The following is a 15164-nucleotide window of genomic DNA, read 5'->3' on the forward strand; positions in this document are numbered from 1 at the left end:
TTTATAAGTCAGGAATTGTGGGAATGACTTTATTTCAGCATTGTTTATAATTATGAGAAGCCTGAAACACTCTAAATATCTTTTAGTAGGTGAATGATAAAGTACATTTCTCCTGTGTACATGTGTACGTGTTTTTCCTAGGTAGATTCCTAGAAGTGGAATCTCTAAAGTAGCCAGTTTTAATGGATACCAACACAAGAATATCTCTTTCCATATATCCTTACCAATATTTAATAATAACAATTAACACTAGACTTCTAAAATTTCCATTTCCTTGAGTACTTGTGTTATCTTTTAATATATTTACTGACCATCATATTTTTTCTCAAATTTGCATATTTATATATTTCCCCCATGTTTCTGATGGATTGCTGATCTTTTTTGTAATGATTTATATGATTTTAAAATAAACAATTACATTAATTTTCTATGCTGTGTTAACAAGTGACCATAAATGGTACTTACTTAAACACACATTTATTATTGTAGTTTCTTTAGGTTAGAAGTCTGGGCACAGCTTAGTTCAATATTATGATCAGGGAGGGTCTCAGGAGGTTGCAGTCTAGTTGTCATCTGAGGCTGCAGTCTTATCAGAGGCTCAACTGGGGAAGGAACTGTTTCCAAGTTCCCTCAAGTTATTGGCAGAATTAATTTCCTTGCATTTACAAGACTAAGGGCTTTGGTTTCTTGTTGGAAGCTACCCTTATTTCCTAGGGTCTACTTGCAGTTTCTTGCCATGTGGCTTCTCCAGTATGCCCACTTACTAAAACATGACAGCTTGATTCTTCCAAGTCAGTGAAAGGGAGTCTCTGTAGCTTAGCCAGCAAGATGGAATCTTACATATACATAAAACATAAGCACAGGCGTGACCATCCTATCACGTTTGTTGTATTTTGTTGTTTACAAGCAAGTCACAGGTCTTGCCCACACTTGAGGGGAGGGGATTGATTGTACACACTTAAGGCAGGAACACCAGGAGATGGGTTCATGGGAATGACCTTAAAGTCTGTCTGCCACAGTATTCAACAGTATACAATAGTATTCTATATTTTAATCAGTTTTTGGTGTGTGTATATGTATAAAATAAATAGCTTCTTCCTGTTCTTGTCTTTGAATTTTTCTTATGGTGTCTTTTGTTAAATAAATTTTTACATTTGATGTACAGAAGCTCTTTGAACTGTTCTTGAAACTTTTAAGTTTGGACCTATTTATTTATTTTTAAATTTTATTTATTATTAATAAAAATTTTTTTTGGCTGTGTTGGGTCTTCATTGCTGCGCACGGGCTTTCTCTAGTTGTGATGGGCGAGGGCTTCTCTTCGTTGCAGTGTGTGCGCTTCTGATTGCAGTGGCTTCTCGTTGCGGAGCACGGTTTCTAGGCGCGCAGGCTTCAGTAGTTGTGGCACCCAGACTCAATAGTTGTGGCTCGTGGGCTCTAGAGCGCAGGCTCAGTAGTTGTGGTGCACAGGCTTAGTTGCTCCATGGCATGTGGGATCTTCCTGGACCAGGGCTCGAACCCATGTCCCCTGCATTGGCAGGTGGATTCTTAACCACTGTGCCACCAGGGAAGTCCTGGAACTATTTTAAATTAAAGTTTTTTTTTGTAAAAAGCAAAAATACCCATGATATGTTAGAAAAAATTACATTTTGAAGTTAATGATAACACTCTTGAATATAATTTCGTTCCTTCCCATTCTGAGCAGTTAGAGGAGCCTGTTAAGTTATGAACATTAGATCCAGCTTTCTTCCTTAATTCACAGAATTTTGCATGTAATAGGCTCCCATTACATGTTGGTTGAATTGTGTTCAAAGTGTTATTAAGAAAAGTATACCTGTTTCATGCAATATTTCTTTCTTTGTAAACCAAATCTTTACGTCGTCTTTGACATTCATTTTTTATTTAAATTGTTATTTCATATTGTTTCTTTAATTTTTTAGACTGTCAGAAGCAAATTCTCTTTCTGTTGCATATTTTCTTTTGTATAAGTGTTGGTCATTAAGTTTACTAATAGTAGAGTGATAACAAGTTCTGGTTTGTCTGTGAGAATCTTGGTTTGCCTCTATTGTTATGGCTTAATTATTTACAGCTTCTTTCTTAAGAGTACCTTGGTTTAGACAATAAATTATTTAGTCACACTACTCAATAACAACTTTTAATTGTGAGTTCACAAAAATTTTTAGGAGAGGGGAGAAGTTTAGATGAATTTTTTTTAACCTTGTATAACATTTTTTCATGTTAATTAAGTTAAATGAAGTGAGATGTTAAATATAAGTATTTCTTGAATATTGATTGTTGGAATGGTGCTTTCTTTTTCCTCTTTCTTCAGGTATTTTAACGGCAGTGATAACAACTTACAGTATTGGGGATTGGACTATCCACCTCTTACAGCTTATCATAGTCTTTTATGTGCATATGTGTAAGTTTTTCTTCCTTAACATAACTTTAAATATTTATGCCCTTAGCAGATGTAGTAAGGAAGAGTTTGTTGAATAGAGAAGAAATCGTTTGTAGCTATTATTGTATTATGGTTTGTAGAGCACCATACCTTTATAATTGGATTATAGGAAAGTTTATCAGAGTTTGACTATTTTCATAATTTTTTTGGAGGAAAGTCTAGAAAGAGATGCAAAAATCTAGCTTTGTTTTGAAGTAGAGATGTTACCAACTACGCATGGATTACTGAGAAATACATCTAATATGGTTAGTTGTGCATAGAAAAGCTTTTTTCCTGGAATGACCCAAAGTAAATGAGAAATAAAGGTCTAAATGGTATTCTGACTAACCTGTCAAGTAAGAAACCAGAAGTACCGTAGTGTTTCACTTATGATTTAAGATCGGGATTGGAATTCCTTTTTCTTTTACAGAAATGGAATGGTTTATGGAAGATTAGGTGCTTCTATTTAGTGGAGAACCAGTTCTACTCTGTCCTGGTATTCCAATTCAGACTTGAAGTGTATCAGCAGAAATTTGAGGAACTTCTTCACATTATCTTCCAAACTCATTTTATTTGTTCTATTTTGTAAAAATTAGCATCCTGGATTAAAAATAAGTTTCCAAACTTCACGATAATCAGATATACTTTGCAGTGTTCTGGAGAATGTAATATGATTGAAAACTTAATTTATCTTTAATAATTATGTTCAGTTTTATGCAATGATTTATGATTAATAGCTATTTATTGTAGCCTATTATGATAACTGAAAAGATAATTATAAAACTATGATCCTCTTGTCAATATTAGTGTATTGCTCTTTACAAAGTATATGTTTAATAAATGAAATGTGACATCAGATTGTTTTCACACTGGAAGAATCATGAAGGTAGGGCTTTTAGTTAACACGCTACATGGGTTTGTTGGAAGATAAGCATGGCAGATTCTGATAGCGTTAGTCAGTTTCACATGGTTAAATACAAAGAGTAAAGCTTAAGCCTTAACTCCATTGCTTTATAGGAGCAATGGCAACTTCTCAAAATAGATTCATATGTCCTCAGATGTCCTTATTGCTAAAAGTAATGGGGAATAAAGTGCATGTACATATGTTTGATTTGCAGGGCAAAGTTTATAAATCCAGACTGGATTGCTCTCCATACATCACGTGGATATGAGAGTCAGGCACATAAGCTCTTCATGCGTGCAACAGGTAAAAGAGCAATAGGCATTGAGTGTAAAATTTGATTAAAATTTTTTTTGAACTGATGACAGGTTCTATTATTGTCCTTACTTTTATAGTTGTGTAACTAGAAATATGCCTATATATGTATAATATGTGAGCAAATGTATATGTAAGCTAAAAAACGAAAGGGTAGAAACTAATAATTCTGGGTGCTTTACATTTACTATTATCTCTCTTAATAATTTGGACACGCAAATGAGGTAAATACTGTTGTTATCCTTACTTTAAGCTGAGGAAACTGAGGCCTAGTAAAGTGAGGCTAATATTAATAGCTCACCTGAAGTTGGTTAGCTCTAAATTAAAGTTTTATTTGTTTAGGCTGTTGCTTTAATAAATCCCTTTCACTTTTACAGTGAATTACAGCTGTATGTCATATATTGTATTGCTTTGCAGTGTTGCTAAATTAATCCTTACAACAAATGTTTATTGAGCATTTATTGTGTGCCGTTTAAAAGTTGAAAGTAATAAGCTTAAATTTCTTTAAAAGCTTTACAAGACTTAGGCTTTAATGCTAGCCTGGGTCTTTTCTTTAATTAGTCTAAATCTAGTCAGGGTTTCTTCTCTTTACTATTCATCAAGTCATGGAATATCAGGCCCAAGAGATAACCTGTATTGCCTGTCTTTCCCTCTCCCACACCACTCCCTCTTCCCAATGCTTTAATCCTTTTTGAACCACATACTCACCACATGATATTTAGCTTCTGAGCCAATACCTGTATCTGCAGGGAACTTTCAGCCTTTAGAGACTCTATTCTATTTTCAGAGAGCCCCAGTCATTAGAAATTTCCTTCTTATATTGAACCTTCACTAGTCATTTTAGGTTCTGTTTCCTTGGGCTACATAGAACAAGTCCGATCCTTTATATATCTAACACCCTCCAGACATTTGAAGTCATCCCTTCTCGAGGTTGAACATTCGTAAATACTTTAGCTGTTTCTTAGACGACCAGTTTCTTGAATGTGATATGGTTTTGAGGCCTCCGGTTGTGCTCCTTCAAATATGTTACAGTTTGTCAGTGTCATCTAAAATGTGGCATCTGGAGCTGAAAATAGGATTGCATGCATCTGACACTGACAGTTTACTATCACTTATCTTATTGTGCACAAATATATATGTGTGGTACAAGAAAAAAATAGGCTTTTTGGATAGCTATGTTGTACTGTTGAAGAACTTAATATATTAGTTTTTCTTTGTTCTAAAAGGACTGAACATTCAGAATTATGAATTGCTTTATTTTTTTCCCCACTTTTTTTCAGTTTCCTCCTCACCTGGACCTATCAAGCTCTTTGTAGGCATTAATTAGCAAAAATTTATGAATTTTTATAAATATTCACATTAAAAAAGATTCTCCTATGCATCTCCACATTTGAGGTATTGTTCACATCAGAAAATTTGGAGTATACAGATATTGAGGGGAAAATAAAAGTTTCCTTCCCTTGCTTTGAGTATTCTTAATTTTTATGTCCAAGTCAGAGCAAAGAGAGAACTGGTTTTAGATACAGCTAATTGATTTAATATGTGAATTTGTTAGAGAAAATTAAGAGACTCTAGTACTGTATCAGTTGAAATTAGGCACAGGTGAAGGGAATGGAAAGTGCTCAACATGGAAAGGACTTGTCCAGCGTGGGTAGGAACCTCGTGTTAATAGAATTCCCACTCCGGGTTGGAGGAAGGCTGTTAATAGGTTATAGTAGACCCTGATGGACTCAACGCATAAAATCATTTGCTTGTTTTTTCAGTGTTAATTGCTGATTTGCTGATTTACATACCTGCAGTGGTTTTGTACTGCTGTTGTTTAAAAGAAATCTCAACTAAGAAAAAGGTATGTTTTGAAGTAACCTGACATTTCATCTCTGGAATGTTTTATTGCCTTAACTATTAAGTGTAGAGCTTAAGGAAGTCATGCTTTTGGGAATAGATAATAGGGAACAGTATATCTTCTGTCAATTTTCATTTAGAAACATTAACTTATCTTAGAGTAATTATTTTAATGTCCAAATATAGTAATAAGATGCACTGAATTTTAGAAGTTATATACTGCTGAATTGCACAGCATGCTAAATTTATTGCTTAACTGGTAAATCTGAATTTTGAGTTGGCTTGTGAGAATGACAACTGAAAGTCATTTTGAAAAGTTGCGATATATTCTCATATTCACAGTTAACAAATATGCTCTTTTTTTTAAAAAAATCAAACGGTTTGTGTTAGAATTTTATTTATTTATTATTTATTGGCTGCGTTGGGTCTTTGTTGCTGCGTGCAGGCTTTCTCTAGTTGCGGTGAGCGGGGGCTACTCTTCGTTGCAGTGTGCGGGCTTCTCATTGTGGTGGCTTCACTTTGTTGCAGAGCACGGGCTCTAGGTGTGCAGGCTCAGTAGTTGTGGCTCTTGGGCTCTAAGTGTGCAGGCTCAGTATAGTTGTGGCTCATGGGCTCAGCAGTTGTGGCTTGTGGGCTCTAGAGTGTAAGCTCGGGAGTTGTGGCGCACGGGCTTAGTTGCTCCGCAGCATGTGGGATCTTCCTGCACCAGGGCTCGAAGCCGTGTCCCCTGCACTGGCAGGCTGATTCTTAAACACTGAGCCACCACGGAAGTCCCATGACTATTCTCTTTGGTCATTTTATATAGATTAATCATTAGATTAATTTATCTGATTTATATATCTAAAAGTGCTTTCTCAGACAAACACCTTTTAGGGATTTTTTTCCTTTTTACTGAAGTATACTATGTCACTTCCATGAAGACTTTAGTGTTTAAAGAGTTGCTTTATAAAAATGGAGTATTTTGATAAATAGAAGGTAAGAGGGGAACATTTGCTACTGTGTTAAATGAAACTACACTTTTACCCGGTTTGATTCAAGTAACAGATTACTTTCTTATTTCACAATAATTTTCTTTACAGATTGCTAATGCATTATGCATATTGCTGTATCCAGGCCTTATTCTTATCGACTATGGACATTTTCAGTATCCTTTACTAATTTAGAAATGAAGTCAGATGCATATCATGAAATCTAGGCTCAGTTTGTATAATGTTGTCATCTAGTTATGTCTTATTTACTAGGGTTCTTGCTTATATAAACCATTTTTAAAATGGTAAAAGAATCTCTTCAGCAAGTGTTTAGTTGAAGGGTAAAGTACAAATTAAAAGTAGCAATGTTTTTTCACAACTGTTTGGATTGGGAACAGAATGTTGGTAACTGATCAGCTGTTCTGGAGCTAATTCTGAAAAGGTGAAACATTTTCTATCTTTTGTAAATGTTTTCTGCTGCTGACAAAAACAGTCTTCCAGTTTTTGAGTTTTAAAACAAAATGTTTCTCTAACAGATAGTGGTAGCTGGGAGCTTTAGGAAACTAAAATTGAATAAATCTATGTGGATTTTATGTGCGTAATTTTTGATACCTAAAATAAGGAACATTCAAATAAACAAATTATAGAGGAAAGTTGATAAAATCTGTACATGGCTCTCCAGTTTGTCTTCTAATGTATTAAATATTACTATCTGTCCCAAAGGAAAATAAATAATCCACACCATGATTGCTTAATTAATATCTTTTCCTTTTGGTGCCAATCTGTTTTACTTACAAAATTAAAACGTGTATCTGTCAAAGGACTTGCAAAAATATTCAAATAGGTAGTTACTTCCATCATACTTTTTATTCAGTCCTCTTTCCTAATTGAGACCTTTTTTTTGGCATTATAGGATCATGGCTTTTAGATAGTGTGATAATATCAAGAACACTGATAATAAAGAAAAGAAAAAAGTTGTTTACAAGATTTTTTTTTTTTTTTTTGCGGTACGCGGGCCTCTCACTGTTGTGGCCTCTCCCGTTGCGGAGCACAGGCTCCGGATGCGCAGGCTCAGCGGCCATGGCTCACGGGCCCAGCCGCTCCACGGCATGTGGGATCTTCCCGGACCGGGGCACGAAACCGTGTCCCCTGCATCGGCAGGCGGACTCCCAGCCACTGCGCCACCAGGGAAGCCCTACAAGATTTTTTTAATACTATGTTTACTTTGAAATATTCTCATACAGAGAAGTACACAAAATGTAAATGAATTGGCTATTATCCATGTCGAGAAATAGAACATTGCCAGTATCCAAAACCACACCTGTACGCATCCCAAGTAGTTCTCCCTCCTCCTTTCTCAAAGATAGCCACGTAACTGACTGCTAGTACTATAGTTTGGTTCTCCCCCTTTTTTGAACTTTCTATGAAAAAGACAACACAGGGCTTCCCTGGTGGCGCAGTGGTTGAGAGTCCGCCTGCCGATGCAGGGGACACGGGTTTGTGCCCCGGTCCGGGAAGATCCCACATGCCGCGGCGTGGCTGGGCCCGTGAGCCATGGCTGCTGAGCCTGCGTGTCCAGAGCCTGTGCTCCGCAACGGGAGACTCCACAACAGTGAGAGGCCTGCGTACCGCAAAAAAAAAAAAAAAAAAAAAAGACAACACAGTAGGTATTCCTTTGTGCTTGGTTTTTTTGGTTCAACATTCTGTTTGTGAGTTATTCGTGTAGTTGTATGTAGCTGTAGTTCGTTCTCTTTCATTGCTTTATAATATTCTATTGCATGAATACACATGATTTTATTAGACAGACATTGGAGTGTTTCCAGGTTTTGGCTATGATGACTATGTTGCTTTGACCTTTCTTGTAAATATCTCTTTGTACACATGTAAATATATTTCTTATGAGTGGAATTGCTGAATTATAGGGTGTGCACTTGCTTAATTTTAGATATTCCTATATGGTTTTTAAGCATGATCTACCAGTTAATACTCCTGTTAGCAATGGTGTAGGAGTCCCAGGTGTTCACCTTCACCAGTTGTCAGTTATTTTCCTTTTAACCATTCTGGTAAATTCGTAGTGGTATCTTCTCTGTGATTTGAATCAAACTCTGGAAGCTTTGGGGATTATGTCATTTTGTAGGGACACCTTTTTTTAACCACTGTTTACTTTACTTTCCTCATTTGTAAAATGGAGATGATATTAACCCTTACTTTTTAAGCTTTTTGAGAATTAAATGAATTCATATTTGTAAAGCATTTAAAGCAGTACTTGGGAGGTACTAAGCACTACATAAGTATTTATCGCTATTACTAACTGTTACTGCTGCTGCTGCTTTTGTTGTTCCTATTTGTTACTTTTCGGGCTCTGAAGTTTTATAACGATTTGTTTGGGCAAAGGTATTTTTGACAGTTGTTTTGGAAACTATGGGTCATTCATTTTGAAGACTCATGTTCTTCAGTTCTGGGAAATTCTCATAAATTATTTTTTTTGATAATTCTCTCCCTTCTTTCTTGAGCTTATTAGACAGATATTAGATCTTTCAGCTCCATCTTGAGCATCTCTTTGTCATTTTGTTTTATAGTTTTGAAGATTGTCTTGCTTTATGAGTAACACTTCTATTAAATTTCATTTGTTCTGTTAAGCATTTAATATCTTAAATTTCAGTTTACTCTTTTTTTCCCGCACTGTTCCCTGAATTATTTCCATTCTCCTAGGGGTCAGTCTTTTCTCCTCTTCACTTTGGTCCTTTTTCTGTCATAGGTGTTCCTTATATGTCTATTTGATCCTGGTGTATTTATTCTAAGAATAAGGCAGAAGAGAAAGCTGCATGTGAGCTTTCTATACATTTGGTCCACTATAGGGTACATGGCAGGATTCTGGCCCGTACTCTGGGATCCTTAAATGTCACAATGTGGAGGAATTTGCACTATAGTGTTGACTTCTACACTAGTTGCTCAGATAGTTTATTCCATTTCTTTGGAGAAATATTCCTTCTTTTGTTCCTTCTTTTGTATTCCTCCTTTTAAACCTAAATGTTTTGGCTGCCAGATAATCTTTGCAAAGGAGTGAGGTGGGATTTGACATCTCCATCTAGGAGTTTTCAGTGCATCCTCTTGTTTTCTCTTCAACATACTCAAGCACTCCAACCTGCTTGTTTCCACAGTTCTCTGGGGCTTGTAGGGTGGATTGGCTCCTTGCTAGCCTGAGCTTCCTCTGTGCATTCACTGAGCTGTGGCTTCTTCTAGTTTATTTGTTGCCACTTCTCTGTCCTCTTTCCATCTTCTAGAAATGTGTTGAAATCTTCATCTCTTGTAATGCGTCTTCCTGTTCCCTTTATGGCTGTGAATTTATACTTTAAAAAATTCCCTATCGTTTTAAGGGGGTCTCAGGAAGGAGAGGAGGTAAACATGAGTACTCAGCTCACCGGTTTCAACTGAAAATCTAGTTGTGATATTGTTTTCATATAAGTGTTATTAGTTTCTAATCAAGCACATATATTAATTTATATTATTGATGCATATTATAGAGGAAAAATAGTGATATCAGTAAGTTTGGTGTTTTTTTTTTTAACTTTTGGAGCATTGATTTTGGTATGTGTTATAGTAATATTGTGAAATAGCCTAGCAGAAAACAAAGTTATGTGTTAACTATTTAGAGCTCTTTTAAACCTAAACAAATCAGTTGCTCTGTTTAGTAGTAGATTTAATATATTTGAAGGCACTACATATAATTTCAAATTTGTTTATCAATTCAATACTTTTCAGCTTTTATTTAGAAATCGTTTTCATTATAATGTATCATTACAAAATCACATAAGAAAAATGTTCTATAAAATGCAAAATCTATCTCTTTTAATTATTGAGATAATTCCTTGACACAGGAACATATATAATTCTGTGAGTCTTGGCTTTGCCTTGTGGGGTGTTCTTGGAGTATCTTACGACTGGGACCTGCTGGGGTCCCTGGCGTTTTGCTTAGCTATAAATTATAAGCAGATGGAACTTTACCACTCCTTGCCATTTTTTTGTTTTTTACTTGGCAAGTGTTTTAAGAAAGGCCTCAAAGGAAAAGGGTGAGTGTCTTTTAAACAGCAGAATTCAAAAAATTACTTCAGATAATTTATTTGGCATACTTACCTTTGCCTTCTGGTGATTTCTCATTAATGTGTTGGTGGCTATGGAGTAAATGGAAAGAGAGATCAAGTCATGTTCTATATTATTGTATTTTAAATCTTCCTAACTAGAGAAATATTTTGACCGATGTATATTTACTGGAGGTAATGTGAATTGGCTTGTTAGAACATTGCTGTAGGATTTCATCCCTTTAGAGCATATTACATTATATACTTAATTAGAAATACATCCCAATTTGACATTTTTCTTCATAACTGCATAGGAATGGCATCTAAGTTAAATGTTAAGAAGGATGGTGATAGTCTTCTTGTTGGGGAATTGCACATCTTAATAGCTGTGAATTTCTTAACTCTGATTTAAGTAGACTCTCATCTTAAACCCGTATCGGTGGCATAGATTTTTACTATACATTTTTACTATGCATTACTATACATTTGCATTTATTATATTTATAGTAATGAGACGCGATTGATTTCTCAGAATTACTAACCTCTCCCTATCTTACCAGTTCCCTTTGTTTTTGTTCTAGGTTTGTGTTGTTGATTAAACTGGCTTGTACTGTTGTGGCTTCCTTCATTCTCTGCTGGCTGCCATTCTTTACAGAAAGGGAACAAACCCTGCAAGTTCTAAGAAGACTCTTCCCAGTTGATCGTGGATTATTTGAGGCATGTTTAAAAACTTCTCTCGCTCCTTTCTGTTACAGTACCTTCCCTGTGACCTTTGGGGATTTCATGTAGAAGCACTTCAGCTGCTCTTCTGCAGTCATTCCTTGCCAGTTATTTAATCTGGTACATAAGCTGTAGCTCATCTGGCATTTTCCAGTACATTGTACAAATAGGTAATATTTATGTCATCCTGAGATCCATAATTCATTTATACATTTTTCTAATGAAATAGGGTTCATAATGAAAGACAGCATGAGAAGTTGCAGCTACAAAGCTAACAGCTTTGTGGGGTTTTTTTGGTTTATATTCTTTTTTTAGTCCTAGGAAATTATTTATTAAACTAATAATCATGTTTGCTTCAGAAAGATCTCATAATTCCTTATGAGGTTTCATCCATAGTAATTTTTAATGAGAATCATTCATTTCATTTCATTTAATGCCAGCTTAATCACTCTTGTTAAATTTTTATTGCATGGATAATTTGATTTAGAGTTAGTAATTAAATTAAACAAACCATTTTTCTGAAACAAAAAGGTCTTTTAATAAAGTTAGACAGAGACAACATATTTATAGATAATTTGCTTTTGAATAAATATTTCTTTTAAAAAGAATTGGAAAAGCATATATATCTTTCTAGTTTTTGAGTATATGAAATGCTATAGAGTATCTTTCAGTGGATCTGTGGGAGAATGGAACCAGCATTTTGAAAGAGGCTAAGAAAGAATTTGGTGTTGTGAAGGAACAGAAATGTGTGCCGTGTATGTCAATGGGGATGATGATAGTGATAGTACTGATAATCATAAATAACCACTATTGCTATCACCACCACTTTCTTACTAGGTACCAGGCACTTCACATGTAATTTTATTTGATCCTTAACCATAGTGCTGAAGTAGCTGTTATACCCACTTTACAGATCAGAAAACTGAGGTCAGAGATTCATATAGCTTTTGCATGGCAGAGCTGTAATTTGAACTTTGAGAATTGTGCTCCTAACTTCTTTATATATCCTCTCACCTTAATACCTATATAAAGAAGAGTTTAGTTCTCCATGTAAGCTGCCTGGTTATTTGCCTTGCCTTCTTTTGGGTTGGCCAAAAAGTTTGTTCAGGGTTTTCCATAATATTTTACAGAAAAGCCAAACGAACTTTTTGGCTAACCTAGTATTTCAGAAATGGTATTTATCATGATAAGTATAAAAATGAGTGTCATACACTTTTGATGGTGCTGTTGGTTACCTTCACTCACTTGTTGCCCTCAAAATCTGAAGAGCAATTTCATTGGCCCGACAGAGGGAAGTAGGATGGTACAGTTGCCGGTGATAGTTACTTTCTTTTTATTTATTTGTTTTTAATTGGAGTATAATTGCTTTACAATGTTGTGTTAGTTTCTGTTGCACAATGAAGTGAGTCAGCTATATGTATACCTGTATCCCCTCCCTCTTGTACCTCTTTCCCACTCTCCCCACAATCCCACCTATCTGGGTCGTCACAGAGCACTGAGCTGAGCTTCCTGTGCTTTATAGCATATTCCCACTAGCTATCTGTTTTACCCATGGTAGTGTATATATGTCAATCCTAATCTCCCAATTTGTCCCTCCCCTTCCCCTCTGTGTCCACATGTCCATTCTCTATGTCTGTGTCTCTATTCCTGCCCTGCAAATAGTTTCATCTGTACCATTTTTCTAGATTCCACATATATGTGTTAATATACAGTATTTGTTTTTCTTTCTGGCTTACTTCACTCTGTATGACAGACTCTAGGTCCATCCACATCTTTACAAATGATGCAACTTCATTCCTTTTTATAGCTGAGTAATACTCCATTGTATATATGTATCTTCTTTATCCATTCATCTGTCATTGGATATTTAGGTTGTTTCCATGTCCTGGCTACTGTAAATAGTGCTGCAATGAACATTGGGGTACATGTGTTCTTTTTTTGCGGTACGTGGGCCTCTCACTGCTGGCGCCTCTCCCGTTGCAAAGCACAGGCTCCAGACACGCAGGCTCAGCGGCCATGGCTCACGGGCCCAGCCGCTCCGCGGCACATGTGTTCTTTTGAATTATGGTCTTCTCTGGGTATATGCCCAGTAGTGGGATTGCTGGGTCATATGGTAGTTCTACTTTTAGTTTTTTAAGGAACCTCCATACTGTTCTCCGCAGTGGCTGTATCAATTTACATTCCCACCAACAGTGCAAGAGGTTTCCCTTTTCTCCACACCCTCTCTAGCATTTACTGTTTTTAGGTTTCTTGATGATGGCCATTCTGACTGGTGTGAGGTGATAACCTCATTGTAGTTTTGATTTGCATTTCTGTAATAATTAGTGATGTTGAGCATCTTTTCATGTGCCTCTTGGCCATCTGTATGTCTTCTTTGGTGAAATGTCTGTTTAGGTCTTCTGCCCATTTTTTAATTGGGTTGTTTGTTTTTTTGATATTGAGCTCCATGAGCTGTTTGTATATTTTGGAGATTAGCTAATAGATTACTCTGATTTCAGGTGTGTGGTAAAATGGGTCAAACAATATGTGTTCTACATTAAATGAAGTAAAGATTTCTTAGAAACTAATTTCCAAAGATGAATAACTTCAGTATTTAGGAATAATGTGCTGCTCTTCGAAAAATATTAAGTATTTCTTGGGCGCATCTAAATTATGGTTGGCTAGATCACCTCCTATTGCGAAAAATGTGTGTGTATGTGTTCCTTAGAGAGTTTAATCAACTTAGTTATGAAATTGTGAACAAGTGCTTCTCATGACCCCAAAGTTTACCTATTTAGAAATTATGGGCTGTACTTCATGGAGTTTAATATTTCTTTCAATTATACTAGAATGTAAAACTAACAAATTTCTTTTAAGGATAAAGTAGCCAATATTTGGTGCACCTTCAGTGTCTTTCTGAAGATCAGGGATATTTTGCCACATCACATCCAGTTAATGATCAGGTAAGAGACACCAAGTTTGTATATAGTGTTTTATAAGCTACTCTAAAAGTGTCGTGGCAATACCTCATTTATCTGGCATCATAGGGAGTAAGGTAGTCTTCATTAGTGAATATTCCACATAATGTAAACTCATTGCTCTGTATAACAGAACTTTTTTATTTGAAACATTTTATGTGAAAGTTACTGTTACCTACTTCCGTCTTCCTTAAACAGTATATTAAACATGATTTAACATAACATTGAAGAGTCATAATTTTCAGCGCTGTATCAGTCAGGGTCGACCAGAGAAGGAGAATGAGTAGGAGATCACTGTGTGTGTGTATGTGTGTGTGAATTTATTATGAGGAATTGGCTTATACAATTGTGGGGGACTGGCTAAGCAAACTGAATGCCAGTCCATAAGACAGACATTCAGGAGGGGCAATCTAGAGGGAAGGAAGAGCTGTACTGACCCCACTGCTGTTTGGAGTCTGATCTCAGGGAAGGCCTAAGCCTTTTAAAGGGCTTCCAGGTGATTCAGGCACCACCCAAGGCCACACCCTTTTGATTAACTTAAAATCAATTGAATAGGGACTTTAATTACATCTGCAGATCTCTTCGCAGCAGCACCAACATTAGTATTTGAATAACTGGGAGGTGTGTGTATGTGTGTGTGTGCTGCCTTTCTCTTTCCTCCAGTTCTTTTGGTTGGAGAGTATCCTTTGTAGCCCACCGTAACAGGAAGCAGACTAGTCGAGCTGAAGCCACAAAGCCTCCTCAAGTGGGAAAATTAGTTATTGTTTTGCATTATAATACTTGTTTTCAGGGCTTTCAAAGACTGTTTGCCTTGGTACTAAGTGGCTCCAGACTCCTCTGCTCGTTGAGTTCTTTTTTCCTCCTTGCCCATCAACCATCACAAGGAGAAGCTCTAGCAGCTTCCCACTCTCTTTCTAGCTTGTTCTTTCTGATTTGTCATGGGCTTGA

At 36.1% G+C, this 15164-nt stretch overlaps 1 protein-coding gene across 4 annotated transcripts in view; it reads left to right on the forward strand.

The window, feature by feature from the left end:
* Positions 1-15164, forward strand: part of ALG6 (ALG6 alpha-1,3-glucosyltransferase) — a 60570-nt gene that overhangs the window by 24179 nt on the left and 21227 nt on the right. For 3 of the 4 annotated variants that reach the window (XM_060023118.1, XM_060023109.1, XM_060023127.1), the window contains 4 exons: positions 2327-2416; positions 3553-3641; positions 5414-5496; positions 14116-14201. In XM_060023118.1, coding sequence (XP_059879101.1) covers positions 2327-2416; positions 3553-3641; positions 5414-5496; positions 14116-14201 — 348 coding nt within the window. Of the gene's footprint in view, positions 1-2326; positions 2417-3552; positions 3642-5413; positions 5497-6571; positions 6637-10338; positions 10531-11120; positions 11257-14115; positions 14202-15164 lie in introns of all 4 variants that reach the window. The other variant, XM_060023136.1, reaches the window with a different exon arrangement.

Source organism: Delphinus delphis, chromosome 1 (genome assembly GCF_949987515.2).
Source record: "Delphinus delphis chromosome 1, mDelDel1.2, whole genome shotgun sequence".
Taxonomy (NCBI): Eukaryota; Metazoa; Chordata; class Mammalia; order Artiodactyla; family Delphinidae; genus Delphinus; species Delphinus delphis.